At 34.3% G+C, this 14,850-nt stretch overlaps 1 protein-coding gene and 1 pseudogene across 1 annotated transcript; one reads left to right on the top strand and one right to left on the bottom strand.

The window, feature by feature from the left end:
• Positions 1-5,052: 5,052 nt before the first annotated feature.
• Positions 5,053-5,565, top strand: LOC143609504 (F-box protein GID2 pseudogene; annotated as a pseudogene).
• An 8,288-nt stretch (positions 5,566-13,853) lies between these two features.
• On the bottom strand, positions 13,854-14,433 carry LOC143609503 (transcription factor MYB73-like). Its single transcript, XM_077084243.1, has 2 exons — positions 14,106-14,433; positions 13,854-13,984 (listed from the first exon to the last, which is right to left on the bottom strand). Exons 1-2 carry the CDS (start codon positions 14,431-14,433, stop codon positions 13,854-13,856), a joined length of 459 nt encoding a protein of 152 aa, XP_076940358.1.
• Between the last annotated feature and the right edge of the window lie 417 nt (positions 14,434-14,850).

The following is a 14,850-nucleotide window of genomic DNA, read 5'->3' as shown; positions in this document are numbered from 1 at the left end:
TCAGGTTGGTTTGGAACCGATTCGATTTGAAGCCGGTTTTGAGTTTATTTATTTATTTTGAGATGAAGGTTCTATAAATAAAAAGGGGCATTTACATATTTTCTCTTTCTAAACTTTGAAATTACATATTTTCCCAAACCATGCTTAAAAAGCATTGTATATTTTGCATTAAAACTTATATTTTGGAAAAATATGTAATTTCAAATGTTAGGAAGGAGAAATATATAAAAATCCCTAAATAAAATCCGATGCTACACTTTGGTTCATTGGTAATTGAAAAACGTTAGGGCTATTGCTAATTGTTTTAGAAATGGACAATATGAGGACTTTCCCTTTGTTATTAGGCATTTGATCCATTTTTAGAAATTTTTAAATATCAAGAGTGCTATCGGATACGTACCTTTATATGTTTGACATTCAATGGGCTTTATTTTTGTTTCTGCAATTAATTTATGACAATTATTACCTTGTATTTTAGGTCCCTAGGCTTTATTCGAGTATTAAATCTTATATCATGTGAAGCCAAAACACCGGAATATCAATTAACCCATGCTCCGTTTGTTGGACTCGGTATGCCCAAGACACATATTATAGTTGATGTGGCTAGTACGTTATGATCCAAGTCGGGTCATACCCAATAACAAGCTAGACAAACACCAATAATATTTGTTTATATATAATATGATCATAACAAATGAATATTAACACTTGAATTATTTGAAAAGGGGTTTCCAAATAAAATGTACTTGTGAAATAAATAAATCATATGGGTGATTTATACTTTGAGAGAAAGTATTTCATATTGTTATTTAAGAGGGTTAAGTAACAATATACCTAGCATGTCACATGTAATGTATTATATTTATAATGGTATAAGTTATAACACATTATGGATATGTATAAATATATAAACCTTGAAAAATAATAAAAATATAAAAGGGAAAGAAAGCCCTCCCCCCCCCTCTTAATCTCTTTATTATTTAATTATTATTTCAATGGTAGTTGAGACATGCAATGCATCTTATTGGTTCCTTAGGGTTGTGCCAATTTTGAAATATTATTATCTTTCTTTCTTGTTGGATTCTCTCATATAGCAAACACAACACACAAGTAATAGAGGAAAAATCCTCTCAACTCCTCTTTCTCTCTTGGTGATTTCGGCCAAAGGAAGGAGTAAAAAAGAAGTGCTTTTAAGTGTAAAATCCTAGCTTAATCAAGGTGTATTGTCGGAGGTTTGGGATATGCAAGCTTGAGGACCTTCCTTTTGAAGTTCTTGCCTTCCATCCATCCTCTCCTTCACCCGGATTTGATTCTTTTAAAAGGTAGCTTTAACATGCATGTACTTTTAGTGACATACATGTGTTTGATAGTATGTATTTCGTATTTGGATCCGGGCTTGGGTTTTGCATGTGTAAAATTGGTTTTATACATATCAAGTTAACAAGATTTAAAACTTATATCCGCTGCGTTTTTGGTAAAATTGAGATTTTATCACTTTAATAATTTTGTTAAAACCCAACACCGTTTTCTTCATCACTTGATCTTGAAACATTTAGCATATGATAGAAATATAAAATTACTAAACTTGTGCTTTAATATACAACACGAATATATATGTCTATGTGCTCGCAGGGAGATATACTGTTTTTGGACACACTGAAATATTTTGCTTGAGCTATTTCAATATACATACTATCTGTTGTTTAATTGCTTCATTACCCGACCTTGCAATTATGGAATAAATTGTATGATATCAAATGTGACAGTGAGTTACGATCATAACGTCTCTATTTAGTACTTAGAGGACGTTTTACATAGTTACAATAGATGCATAGACTAATTTTATGACACTGGCTATATTTTATCTAGTGGATGGTTTGTAACTTTGTATAATACTACTTTATTCAGCTATGACATGTTCATACAGTTTACTTTTACAAACTTTCTCATCACACCATCTAACATTCATTATGATTTGATTTTCTTCATGTTTCGTGTGATTCCACGCGTCCGCTCAATCGACTTTATGTTCATTCATGTTTTCCTTATGCGCACAAGTTTACCATGGCTATCTGTAAGGAATTGAAGAGTGTAAATATTCCTTGATATTTCGGATGCCTTAAACGAGTGGTAAAAAAGGCATTTATACATAAATATACTTTTTTCAAATACCGACGAATCCACGACCTTTAAGTTGATATAATGTTTTCTTTTTGGAGTATTGACCAAGGGCCTTCATATTTATATTTTTATTTATATTAGAAAAGTAATAATTTTGTAATGATTGAAAGGGTATTATAAGGCTTTTAACACCGCACCTCTTTTTTACAAAATGCCGCATTATTGACTAGGACAACACTTGCCGTAAAACGTCTAAGGGTAAAGCTTTGCCACTACACATGGTCTATTTATTAAGATTACTAGATGAAGACCATCCCATATGGTGGTGCCACGCTGGCAAGGAAAGGGTCGCATCTCCTTGTTAGAGCATTCCAAACCCATTCTCTATTGTATATCCATATATATTATATAATTATATTAAAAATTACTGTTTTTTCTCTCTCCTATTTAATTAAATAATACTTTTTATACCTTTATCGTTATCTTTTCTCTTTCCTTCACTCACAATCACTTTTAGAAAATATTAAAAAATTATACGGTATAAATAGTGAAACCCCAAATTTAACTTTCTCCTATAACATTTTCTCTCCCCTCTACTCACAACCACTCATAACCATACCATATGATTTACAAATCCTCCTCACATATTTTTATGGAACAGGCTGAGAATGCTCTTAGCAGTCAAAATTCATTGCATTGAGTAAAAAAATGGCAATGAATGGACACGTTGATGTGTTATTACATGAATTTCTCGATTGGGCAAGAAAAAGATGTGAATGGCTAATTTATTAATTTATAAGATCATGTATACTGGGATGTTTTGGGCTGTGGCTCTTTGTACCTGGTGTCCTTCATTTTATCATTCAACCAATCAATTTATTTTTCACAAACTTTAGCCAATCACGCCTTTATCTTATTTATGCTTAATTTAAATTATAATAACTAACTAATTATTGGAGGGGCTTCATCCACTACACTTGTTTTTAATAAAAAACATAATGAAGACATTACACCACATGACACAAAACCCCCCATAAAAACTCATGTCTATCCACTAAACATGGTCTAACAATGCTTTAGTGATTTTCTCTTAAGTTAAATACTTTTATTATTTAATATTTATGAGAAATAATAATTATCTGTTATTATTTTTATTATAAGTAAAGTTGAAGTTTGGTGTTGCTTGACCCTTATTGGGCCAAGTGGCGGTCCATCGTTAGGCCGTTTTTGTTTTTGTATTTTTAAGTTATGGTATTGTAACGAACGTAACTGATTGACCGTCAATTTTATGTTTTTTTTGTTACTTTTTTTTAATCCATCGAATTTGCGTTGGCTCACCACCTCAATGTCCGGGACTGACAACGGTCGAGTTTGACCAACGCCAGAGTTACTGACGACACCACCCCATTGGTCCATCTCAATTTTTATATATTTTTTTGATTTATTTCCAGTATCATGATGAATGTAACCGAATGAGTTTTTTACAGTTCCGGTACTGTAAACAAACATAAAGTAAGCTGATTGAATTCTCATAGACTCACCGCCTCAACGATTGGGACCGACAACGCTCGGATTTACCAACGTTGCATATACTGTAACGAACGTAACCGACACTGAGTCCGTATTCACGTTGACTCGCCGTCTTTAACGCTCGGGTTTTATTAACGTGTTGGCACCGAAAACCCGTTTTTATTTTCACCAACTGAATATTAATATGCTATTTTTTTATAATACTTTATACAAGTGCAACTAGTTTTGTTTTTCGTTTGGCTTATTTTAAACATGAATTTAACAAGCTTTTTTTAATTTAGTTTCGATACTCTAACATAGCTAATTTCCACCAAATTCGCATTGATACTCCGCAATCATGCTTGGGTTTTACCGACTAACTTCTCCGTGGTAGGTAATTTACTAGTTAACTGCAAAGAAGACAAACTGACCAAGTACATGGCGAAAACGACAAAGTAGGTAAGGAGCATATTAGACTACTTTTATTCACAACCCAACCCAACTCAACTTCTTAATAAAAAATTAATTTCTCTCTCTTCCACCTACACAACCTAACCCAACTCAGCTTTTCACTTTTATTCACAACCCAACCCAAATCAATTATTTTAATACATATATCTTATTAGCTTTTAATTAATTCTATAAAATTTAGTAAAATTAATAAAAATATTTATTTTTTAAACAATATTATTTAAGTATAAAAATCATTAAAAAAGATAATATCAAAATTCTATTAAAAAAACCTTGAATTTTTACAACTATTAAAAAAACAAAATTTTATATGTAATAATATTAAAAAATACATATTTTTAAAAGTGCTCCGTTTCTAATAAAAATGATATCGAAATATTCATAAAAATAAACTAAATAAGACTATGTTTTTAGATTTTTGAAATAAGTCAAATAATATAAATTATTAAATAAAACTCAAATTATATAAAAAACAAATTGTTGGAAAGAAAAAAACAAAAGAATATTTAATTAAAATATGGGTTGTGACCTAGGTTGGGATTGCAATCCGAGTTGTAATGTGAACATAATTTAATCTTTTTATTTATTCCTCAAATAGTGTAGGGCCTAAAGCACTAGGATTTTCCATCAGATTTAAGTAACTATTTAAAATATAAAATCTAAAAGACTAATTTTTTTATTATGTTTTATAAATTATAAATAAAGTCTACTGTTTCATACATATAAAAAGAAATTAAAATACAACACCGATAGTCAATGTCATAAACAAACAAACAAAGACATAGAAAACAAAAAAACAAACGAACAAAGGACATAATAGTAAGTTTCTTGAAACCCCCCAAATCGCATTCATTTCTCATTTTGTCCTTTTCGTTAACCATCAAAACCTTCTTCATCATCTTATAAACCCCCTTACTCTTCCATCCCAAATTCACACCTTCACAAATAATAATGAAGAGAACCACACCTCTTGACTTCACCGACCATACCATGTTCAAGAAGATCAAACAATCCTCCTCTGTCTTCTCCGACGAAAACTTATTATTCGAGGTATTAAAACACGTGGACGCAAGAACATTAGCTACGGCTGCTTGTGTCAGCAAGCAGTGGCATCGGACGGGTCAGGATGAGCGGCTATGGGAGCAGATCTGCACGGCTAATATTGGGTGCGAAAACGAACACCTCCGTATTGTGGTTCTCGCACTCGGTGGCTTCCGATGCCTTCATTCTCGGTACTTGTTACCGTTATCTAAACCTTCTGTTTCGATCCAAACGTCGTCGTCGTCGTCTTCGTGTACTGTTGCTGCTGCCACGTCGTCGCCGACGTGGCAATGCCTCCCGCCGCCGCCGCGTGCGGTTGCTCCGGCGAAGGTTGGCACTCGTTGGGGGAAAGATGAGATCCAGCTTTCGTTGTCTCTTTTATCGGTTTATTATTTTAGGAAATTGAATTATAAAGGAAATTGATCGGAACAAAGTTCAGTGGGTCATGAATAGTAATTCATCGGTTTTTAAGTTTTAAGATTTAAAACTTTGTTTTTAGTAGAATCGGGTTTGATATCTAAAAAAGGTTGCGGCAACTTGTTGCCTGGTTACATGTATTGGAATTTTTTTCACATTAATTATATATTTTGAAATGTTATGATCGAAGAAATGGTTAATTTGTGATTTTGAGTTGTTTTTTTTTGTTGGTGGTGTATTTGTGATTTTGGAGTATGATATGGTAGAACTGATGTTTTTATGTGGTGGTGGTAATGAGTGTTTGTTAAGTGTGACGGCGTGATCCACGGCGGTGTGACGGTGGCGGGAGAAATGAGGGGAAGCGTGTAAAAAGTGTAAAGGTGGGTGAGGGATGTGTCGTCTACCAGGTTGGCGTTATGTATAAAGGCAAAATAATGTAGAGACAAAAACAATTATATGTTTCTTTTTATTTATTTTGTTGACTAATTTTAGTTTATTTACTTCTGTATTAAGGTTTTAGATGTTTGAACTTGACTAAAGGACTTCTAGTTCAATGGTATTTTGATGGTGAGATAAGACTTAGTGATCATATGGTCTTGGATTCGAATCTTACAAAAGGGGGTTTATCTCAAATATTGAGTTTCCCCCTGAATTGGTGGCTTGGTGGTGGATATGATCGTGTGATACTACTGGTGACACGATGATACTTCAGTGGTCCGTGAGTGATTCAAATTAGTCGTTCAAAAAAAAATGATGATTGAACTTGACCCATCCATCCAATGTGGTATAGTGGTAGTGAGCTTGGGTTTTTTAATGAATACTCAAGTTTAATTCCCACTTACAACACTTTGGGGGATATGGTGGCTCTATGAAAAAAAATTGAGATCTTTGTGATTTTCAGTTAGTTCCTAAGGGCATCCGGGTTTTACGACCAGTGGGCCTTCGGGCGGTGGATTTTCTCCGGAATTGGAAATAACTTGGAGGTGCTTAAGGGCTCCGCACAGCTGGGTTGGGCCAGCTGGCGGTGGCCTTTTGCCATTGGGTCACTCTGTACGGAGTACTTAGGCATTCTATGTTTGTTGGTCTTTCAAAAAAAATAAAAAAAAATTTAGGTCATACTAGGGACACCCATCCATAGGGCCATGTATAGGGTTATACGAAACATATAGACCCCCTGTAACTCCCCTTATAGCCCTATTCAAGACATATATGGCCCCGTATAACCACATACGGGACCTATAAGGACATGGAGTGTCCCTAAAAAATCCCACATAATTTTATCAGAGGGTCCTCAACATGGAATGTCACCCCTTATTATTATTGGTACACTTTGTTAGTATGTCACAATCTCCTTTTTATTCAAACAACTTTTCACTTTGGACCCAAAATCATGCCAATCAATCAAACATGCAACATAAGTGCTCGTGATCAAGAATAACCGCACTTTGAAGGGGCAGCCCAACAGTGCATGTGGGAAAGATGGTGCCACACCTTGCACTTCACATCATCAGCAGCGGGGAAGAATCCTCATGTTGGAGATGATCTCAATGCTCATTTATTAAATGAGCTTACTTTTAGGCTCGAGTATCTCGATCGAGCTTTTTTACGAGCCGATCTTGAGGAGTTTGCATGTAGCTCGGCTCGTTTGCTCCGTATCTAATACCATGTAACATGTGAATCTTGTATTGCAATTTTGTTGATTGTTGATCTTGTGTTTGACTGGGTTTGTGGTCAAGCAATGAATTTGTTGATCTTGTGTTGGACATTGTTGATTTTTCTTTTGACTTTGTTATTTTTGTGTAACACCCATAAAATTTTGGTTCAAATTTGACAAGGTTATAAAGTTAAAGGACAAAAATATTCATGAGATAAGTAATAGGAAAAGCATCGTAAAGAAAAAAAAGCATTTTTATGCTAAGGGAATAAGTAAGGAAAACTCCATCCCACATGGAAAGTGGGAAAGAAATGAAATCACTTTATAAGGAATGAGTTTTCCATGATAATGTTCTTGTATGGCTAACCACTCTCACTAGTCCTAGCAGAGGGTGCGAAGCACTCGACGCACACGCGCACGGACCCGGACCCGGACCCGGACGATGGGCGTAATGTGGCGTTTTGATGGCGCACTTCGCACGCTCGCATCGCCGCGAGCCGCATAAGGGCCGCTTTAGTATTTTTGAGCTATGATCAAGATGTGACAAGCTACCAAAGACCAGGGACTGAAATTAAATTTTAGCATCTTCGCGTATCGCGAAGATACACGTGTCAGACCGGAGTGACACGTGGCGACACGTGGCAAGCCTACGATGACTCACCTAGGTTAGTGCACCTTCGCGATATGCGAAGCAGCTTCGCGATACGCGCAGATGCACGGATTCAGGCTATAAATAGGCAGCCATGGGATGAAGCTCCCATCACATCATACTCACATCATACCTCGGTTTCCGTGCCATAGCCTCGACAATTCCGACGCGCTAGTTGTCTAGAAGTACATGCAAGTAGGAGTGCTACCCACGCAAAGTTTAAGCATTTCATAAGACAAGTCATACAAGGTAGGGGTTCTGCTCAATTATTTTATTATATATGGCTTAGACCCTAGTCGAGAGTATAGTCTATACCTTGATCAGTTAATAAGTGAAATTTAGCTTTCATAAGATAAGGTTATGAATAAAATATTATTCTTTATTATAAAGATATTTCTTATGAATAAAGAAATGGGATATATATATATATACGTTTCTTTAAGATAAAGAAACGTAGTATATATATGTTTTATAAAGAAATGAACATCAAGGTAGAGGTTATGCAAATAGACTTAAGGTCTATAGTTAGATTGTAGATCTAGTTATTTTTGAAATATTATTCTCGTACTATAGGTCCGAGATAAAGAATAGACAATTATTAGTGAGACACATTGATTATAAGGTGAATACGTCCAAACCTTTTTATAGTGTGAAATGTTTTATGACGTGAATACGTCTATGTATTGTATATTTTGAAAAGATATTTACTCTTTAAAACTATATACTGTTATCCATATGTAAAAGAGTTATGGAAATAATTGCATGAGAGTTGGTTCAAATCCTCTAAAACGTTTTGATACAAGGTAGAACTAAACACTCAGACTAAAATACACATGTGTCTGGATCTTTACATATATGTACTGCAGTGGACACACTACAGACATACTAACCATGAGGCAAGTGACTGTCTCTAGGGCGAGTGAAGTCCGATTATGTGGTTTGTGCGTATATTTAGTTCCGATGAGATGGGATTGAGACCCACTGAGTTGTTGAACGCTATTGGTGTTGTGTCTTAACGAATTGTGAAAACATTTTTGAGTCAGCGTGTTCACCAACATATAGATGACATATTTTGAAATTGTTTTCAGGTAACCAAGAGTAAGGTATATAGAAGAATATGTCAGTGGAGATAGAAGATCACTAGGCATAGAATGCAGCTGATGGCTCAGCTAATTTTGTAATGAAGCATATATATTAAACTTGTTTTTAAACAGGTAATTTTGTAAAACGATCAAGGGTGTTTAATTCTCTATGTTATGAAAGTAAATATTTTAAAATAATATTTTCCGCTGCAAACTTTGATAAATTGATAGAAATGATGCCAACTGTGAGTCACACGCCTAGACCCGAAGGCGAGGTGTGACATTTTGTATTGATCTTCTCTTCGTATTTATTTTGACTTGAATTGCCTGTACGGTGATGAGTCATTCCATAACCACTAATATTATGACAACACATTAATAAATTAACATCATCGAGCAAAAAATCAATCCGTATTTATATGAACATCCACATTATATCAACCAAAAACTCCATAACCACTAATATGTACATTATGGCATTATCAAGCAAAAAATCAATCCTTATTTATACGAACATCCACCATTATATCTACCAAAAACTATATGTATTGCGTAATATTTTATAAATTGTCGTTACTTTGACTTATATCTTTATACTAAAAGTGCATAAAAAAACCGGTTCAAATCCTACACTTTAAAACCAGTTAGAAACATCTAAAACCCAAACCAAACCGGTTAACTAAAACCCAGTTTCAAAAATGATCGTTTCCCCAAAAAACCATGCTATAACCCAAACTAGTGTAAGCCAAAAACCCCATTTGCGTACCTCCATCTTATACATCTTATAGTTAATAGATCATACGGGTTAAGTCTTTTCCCTCTCCTCTACATATTATATAGTGTTAGGTTATAATAGAAAGTATAGTTTTTATAGGAAGGATAAGAAGTAATCTTGTCCATTGATTTTGAATATAAAGGGTTAAGATTAGTTTAGGGGGAAATCAAGTGTGAACACAATGTAAAGGGCATAAAAGAAATAACACATTTGTTGACTTTCTCTCTTCACATGCAAGACACATGCCAAATTCTCCCATCATTTTAAAACTTCCATAACTTTTTTTTACGATATCTTTATTGAAAAACAAATTCATCATAATAACGAGTGTGTTTTTATCTTTCATATGAGTACCATATTGTAATATAAAATTTTAAAAAATTAGTGGGTTTTTTACAAATTGTGTTTTACCTAATTGTATTTTACAAAATTGTGTTATACAATAGTATTTTTCGTTGTGTTTTTTTTTTTCATTGTGTTTTTTTCATAGTATTTTTTACATTGTGTCATACAATTGTGTATTTTTCATTGTGTTTTTTTTTTCATTGTGTTTTTTCCATTGTGTTTTTCATAGTGTTTTCCATTGTGTTTTTCCGAACTTTTCTGGCGAGGTGGTGGCGGTGGGTGATGGTTGTGGTGGCAGTGGAGTGGTGGTGGTTGTAGAGAGTAAATATGTAATTGAGTTTTATGTAAGTGAGTTTTTGAAATTAAATTAAGTGGGTTTTGATATTTAAGTGTTAGACTAAAATACCCTCCTTCCTAGCCTTCTTAGGAAAATCAAACTTTTAATTTGAACCTAACCCATATTATATATATGATAATTACTTATGGAATCATGACATTCCTAAAGTGCATACAAATCATCTCATCTCATGAATACCTAATGAAGTCGATTATAATTTATAAGGTGGCACACAATTATTTCTACAAGAAGCTTTTGCATTTAAGATTTTAACAGGAGTTGTATTGTATATTACAACTCCATCCCTATGAATCGCTAGCTAATAAGCCTTCCCTCGTAGGATAAAATTTGTATACTTAATTTGTATTTGATAAAGAACTTTTTTTTTTCCCTATCGTTTCGATCTATAAAATTTAAGTTTTATTTTAATAGTTCCGCTGTTAGTCTAACCCCTCCTAATCTGACTTGTCATTTTTAAGCAAAACTCTAACTTAAAAGAACCTGAACCCAAAAAAACATTAATTCAAAATAATTCGGGTCGGCTCTTGGTTATAATTTTTGGGATCCGGTCAATCTGAAATTGATAAAGGTACTTTTTGTTATTATTTTTAGTGTTAATCCATATTATATCTAACAATTCTAATATATATTTTGTTTGACATAACATTAGACCATCACCAATGCAGCCCTTGAGGAGGTGCATTTGGCTTAGGTGGCATTACATATCCAATATCTCCCATTGGAGATGTTTGCATTTTGAAGAATTGCACGTCGTGCGTGAATTTTTGGTGAGTGGTGGGCCAAGGCAAATTAAAGTTAATTTGTTTTTGTTTTTGTTTTTTTCAACTTGTTATACATGGTTGTGTATCAAAAAAAGAGGAATCTCAAAATTTAAAATTCATATCTGTATTTATCGGCTAAAATGAAAAGTATATTCATAATTATGTTTCCAAAACCAATATATTATTATTATTATTATAGCTTTAAGTTTTTGTTTTAGTAATAACCAGTTTATAAAATAAAGTCTATTATTTTATATATATTATGTTAAATTTAATAATACAAAAATAAATAAAGTTAAGTATAAAAAAATTGGTTATTAAAAATAAATGTAAAAGGTGTGATGATTTGGAAATGTAAAGTATTGGTAAGGATATTTGTAGGGTTGGAAAGAAAATGAGTATGTTTGATGCATTTGTGAAAATCTGATTTGGCAGCTGACTGGACAAGTTAAAGGTTGCATTTAGCACCTTGCATTGGTGATGGTCTTAGAAAGGGAAGAAAAAACAAAGGAAAAATTCTCAAAATAGCCCTTTTTAGTGAGAGAAGTCCCAAAATAGTCTTTTTTTTCTCAAAATCTTTTATAATTTACACTGTCAAGACGCATTGGGCAAAAATAAAAATAAAGACGAGATTTCGAAAGAAAGTCAGGTACAAGACGGGATTTGGGGAAATAATGTCGGTAAACTCCAAATTATTTGTAATCTTGGAGGAAAAGTTCAAAATTTTCAAAAATTTTTTTACTTAAAAAATCGTCTTAAGAGACTGCTTTTTTATGTTTCTTACCTTTCTCGTCCAAAATTTTAAATTCTTAGAAAATTGTATTTTTTACAATTATACCCCTCAACCACCATCACCACCTTGAACCACCACCACCACCACCATCACCGACGCCGTCGGCCCCACCCCATCACCACCACCACCGTCACTACCACCATAACCGCCTCCACCATCGCTGCACCATAGCCGCTGAACCAAAACCGAATGACGTCACTGCACCCAAACTCACCGGAACTCCTATCAGATTTTTCCGGCCACGAATCCCTGAGCAATTTCAACAGTATTTGTTAGGAACCATTAAATATTATTATTATTATTATTATTATTATTATTATTATTATTAATTTTGCCAATCAATCGATTCTTCGTGATTCGGAATTTGCAGACTATCTATTTGCTTGATGGCCGCAGCTTCCGATCATGCCGCCGACACCACCAAGCTTTGCACCCACTGGTACTATTATTATTATTATTATTATTATTATTATTATTATTATTATTATTATTATTAATCATAATCATATTTTTTCCTCTTTTCTTTGTGAATTATGAGTTGCTATCCCTAAGCAGTTTCAACAGGATTCGTGGCCGGAAAAATCTATTAGGAGTTCCGGTGAGTTTGGGTGCAGTGACGTCATTCGGTTTTGGTGCAGCGGCTATGGTGGTAGTGACAGCGGTGTTGATGGGGTGGGGCCGACGGCGTCGGTGATGGTGGTGGTTCAAGGTGGTGGTGGTGGTGATGGTTCAAGGTGGTGATGGTGGTTAAGGGGTATAATTGTAAAAAATATAATTTTCCAAGAATTTGAAAATTTGGACGGGAAATGTAGGAAACATGAAAAAACAGTCTTTTAAGACGGTTTTTGAGTAAAAAAGTTTTTGAAAATTTTGAACTTTTCTTCCAAGATTACAAATAATTTGAACTTTACCGACATTATTTCCCCAAATCTCGTCTTTTACCTGACTTTCTTTCGAAATCTCGTCTTTATTTTTATATTTTCCTAATGCGTCTTGATTGTACAAATTATAAAAAATTTTGAGGAAAAATAAGCTATTTTAGGACTTCTGTCATTAAAAGAGGCTATTTTGAGAATTTTCCTAAAAACAAATGATCGGATGTGTGAAGTTTGATTACGTTGATGTCTGACCATTTGTTTTAATCGTTGGACTTTTATTAATTTTACTTGTTAACAAATTATGTTTTTGAATTATACTGGTTTATTATTTGGTTAGTTACATATACTATTTTTTTAATCATTGGACTTTTATTAATTTTACTTGTTTACAAATTATATTTTTGGATTATGTTGATTTATTATTTCTTTAGTTACATATTCAAGTGAAGATAATTCAATTGTTTCATATTTATCGTTTTAACAAAAGTTTAATTTTTTTTTCGAACAAATACTCGAAATCCGATAAAACCTGAACCTAAAAAAATCATCACAAATTTAGGTCGGGTCTCGAGCTTAAATTTAAACATTTTAAACCCCAAGAAACCAATAATTTCAGCTAATATTATGTCGAACAAAAAACATTATGCAAACTTTAGAAAACCTTCAGAAACTCTAAATTTTGAATTTCTTTCTATCAACCCAATTGAAGCTTATTAGTTATTATTATTATTGTTATCTTCACAGCTTGCTGATTACAGATTCAACCTTCTTCCCCACCCCGAAAACATAACGCCTCACTTCACTTTTTATCATTTCATGTATCATCGCCAGCAATTCCGGCTTCAAAAACTCATAACTTGCACCTCCACTTTGCACCGCCGGCTGCGGTACCGGTTGCCGCTGCATTGGAGCCTCCTCCGCCGATTTTTGTTCCGGTTCAGACGTTCCAGGTAATGACAAGCTCAAAGAAGTCGGTGGATCAACCCGAACAATCTGGTTCTAACCGGTTAAATCCGACAGGGTTCGGTTGCTAGCGTTGAGAAACAAACCTCCGTTGCGGGCAGCCGATTCGCAACTAGCAGACCGCTTCAACGCCGGTTGATAAGTCAGCGAAACTTGCTCATCAACACCTATGAATGTAGTTTTTAAAGGACTTAGTTTTATTATTAAAAAAAGATAGAGACACACTTTGTTGAAATAATTATAATATAATAAATTATAATAATAATAATAATAACAACAACAACTAACATTTACGCTTTAGCGTCGAATTCCAATGATTCTTAATGGCGTTATCAGTGCGGCCATTAAGCAAACACGCGATTGTGGCCCACTTGTTGCCAAATCGCGCGTGAGACTTAGCAATTATCTCATCCTCCTCCGGAGTAAACGGGCGATGCTCGACCTCCGGGGAGAGCTGGTTGCACCAGCGCAACCTGCACGACTTCCCGGATCGGCCAGGGATCGATTTGCTGATCACGGACCAGTTCCGGGGGCCGTGTTGTTGAACTAGGGATTGTAAGAGGACGTCTTCTTCGTAGCTCCATGTTCCTTTGATCTGTTCGGGTTGATCCGCCATTGAGTTAATGAGATTGAGAAGGTGAGCTAGATTGGATTGATGGTGAACATGGTGAGGGTTATTAGGTGGTTGACTTTTGAGCTGAGTTTGTGAAATTGAAGTTGGTGTTTATATAGTTGAGGAAGTGAATTGAAGATAAAGATGAGCAGATAACCGGAAGGCAGTTATGATTTTACAACTGGCAAAGGACACTTGTCGAATGGAATGGAGCATGCAAAACTGCATGAAATCATTACAAAGGAAAACATAAGTCATTGCATTTTAGTATTAATTTTAAACTGTGAGACGACGTACATTTGTATCGGACCAAGATACTTAACCTGAGATCGGACCCAAAAAGGATGTGCGGTTAGGTTTAGGGTCTTAATCTTGCGGTTCGATCAGGGTATAACCAAAATAGAAAACATTTTAGCTTTG

This window comes from Bidens hawaiensis, unplaced genomic scaffold, assembly GCF_021521415.1.
Source record: "Bidens hawaiensis isolate Kalapana, Puna unplaced genomic scaffold, B.hawaiensis_p1.1 tig00419715_1, whole genome shotgun sequence".
Classification (NCBI taxonomy): Eukaryota; Viridiplantae; Streptophyta; class Magnoliopsida; order Asterales; family Asteraceae; genus Bidens; species Bidens hawaiensis.
This window is presented reverse-complemented; position numbering and strand designations above follow the sequence as displayed.

What these genes read in the sequence shown, in the direction of transcription:
- LOC143609503 (XM_077084243.1), bottom strand. Translation starts at nt 14,433, where the DNA reads ATGGCGGATCAACCCGAACAGATCAAAGGAACATGGAGCTACGAAGAA. An exon ending in TTCGACGCTAAAGCGTAAAT is followed by an intron (nt 13,985 to 14,105) that starts GTTAGTTGTTGT and finishes CTACATTCATAG; the next exon opens with GTGTTGATGAGCAAGTTTCG.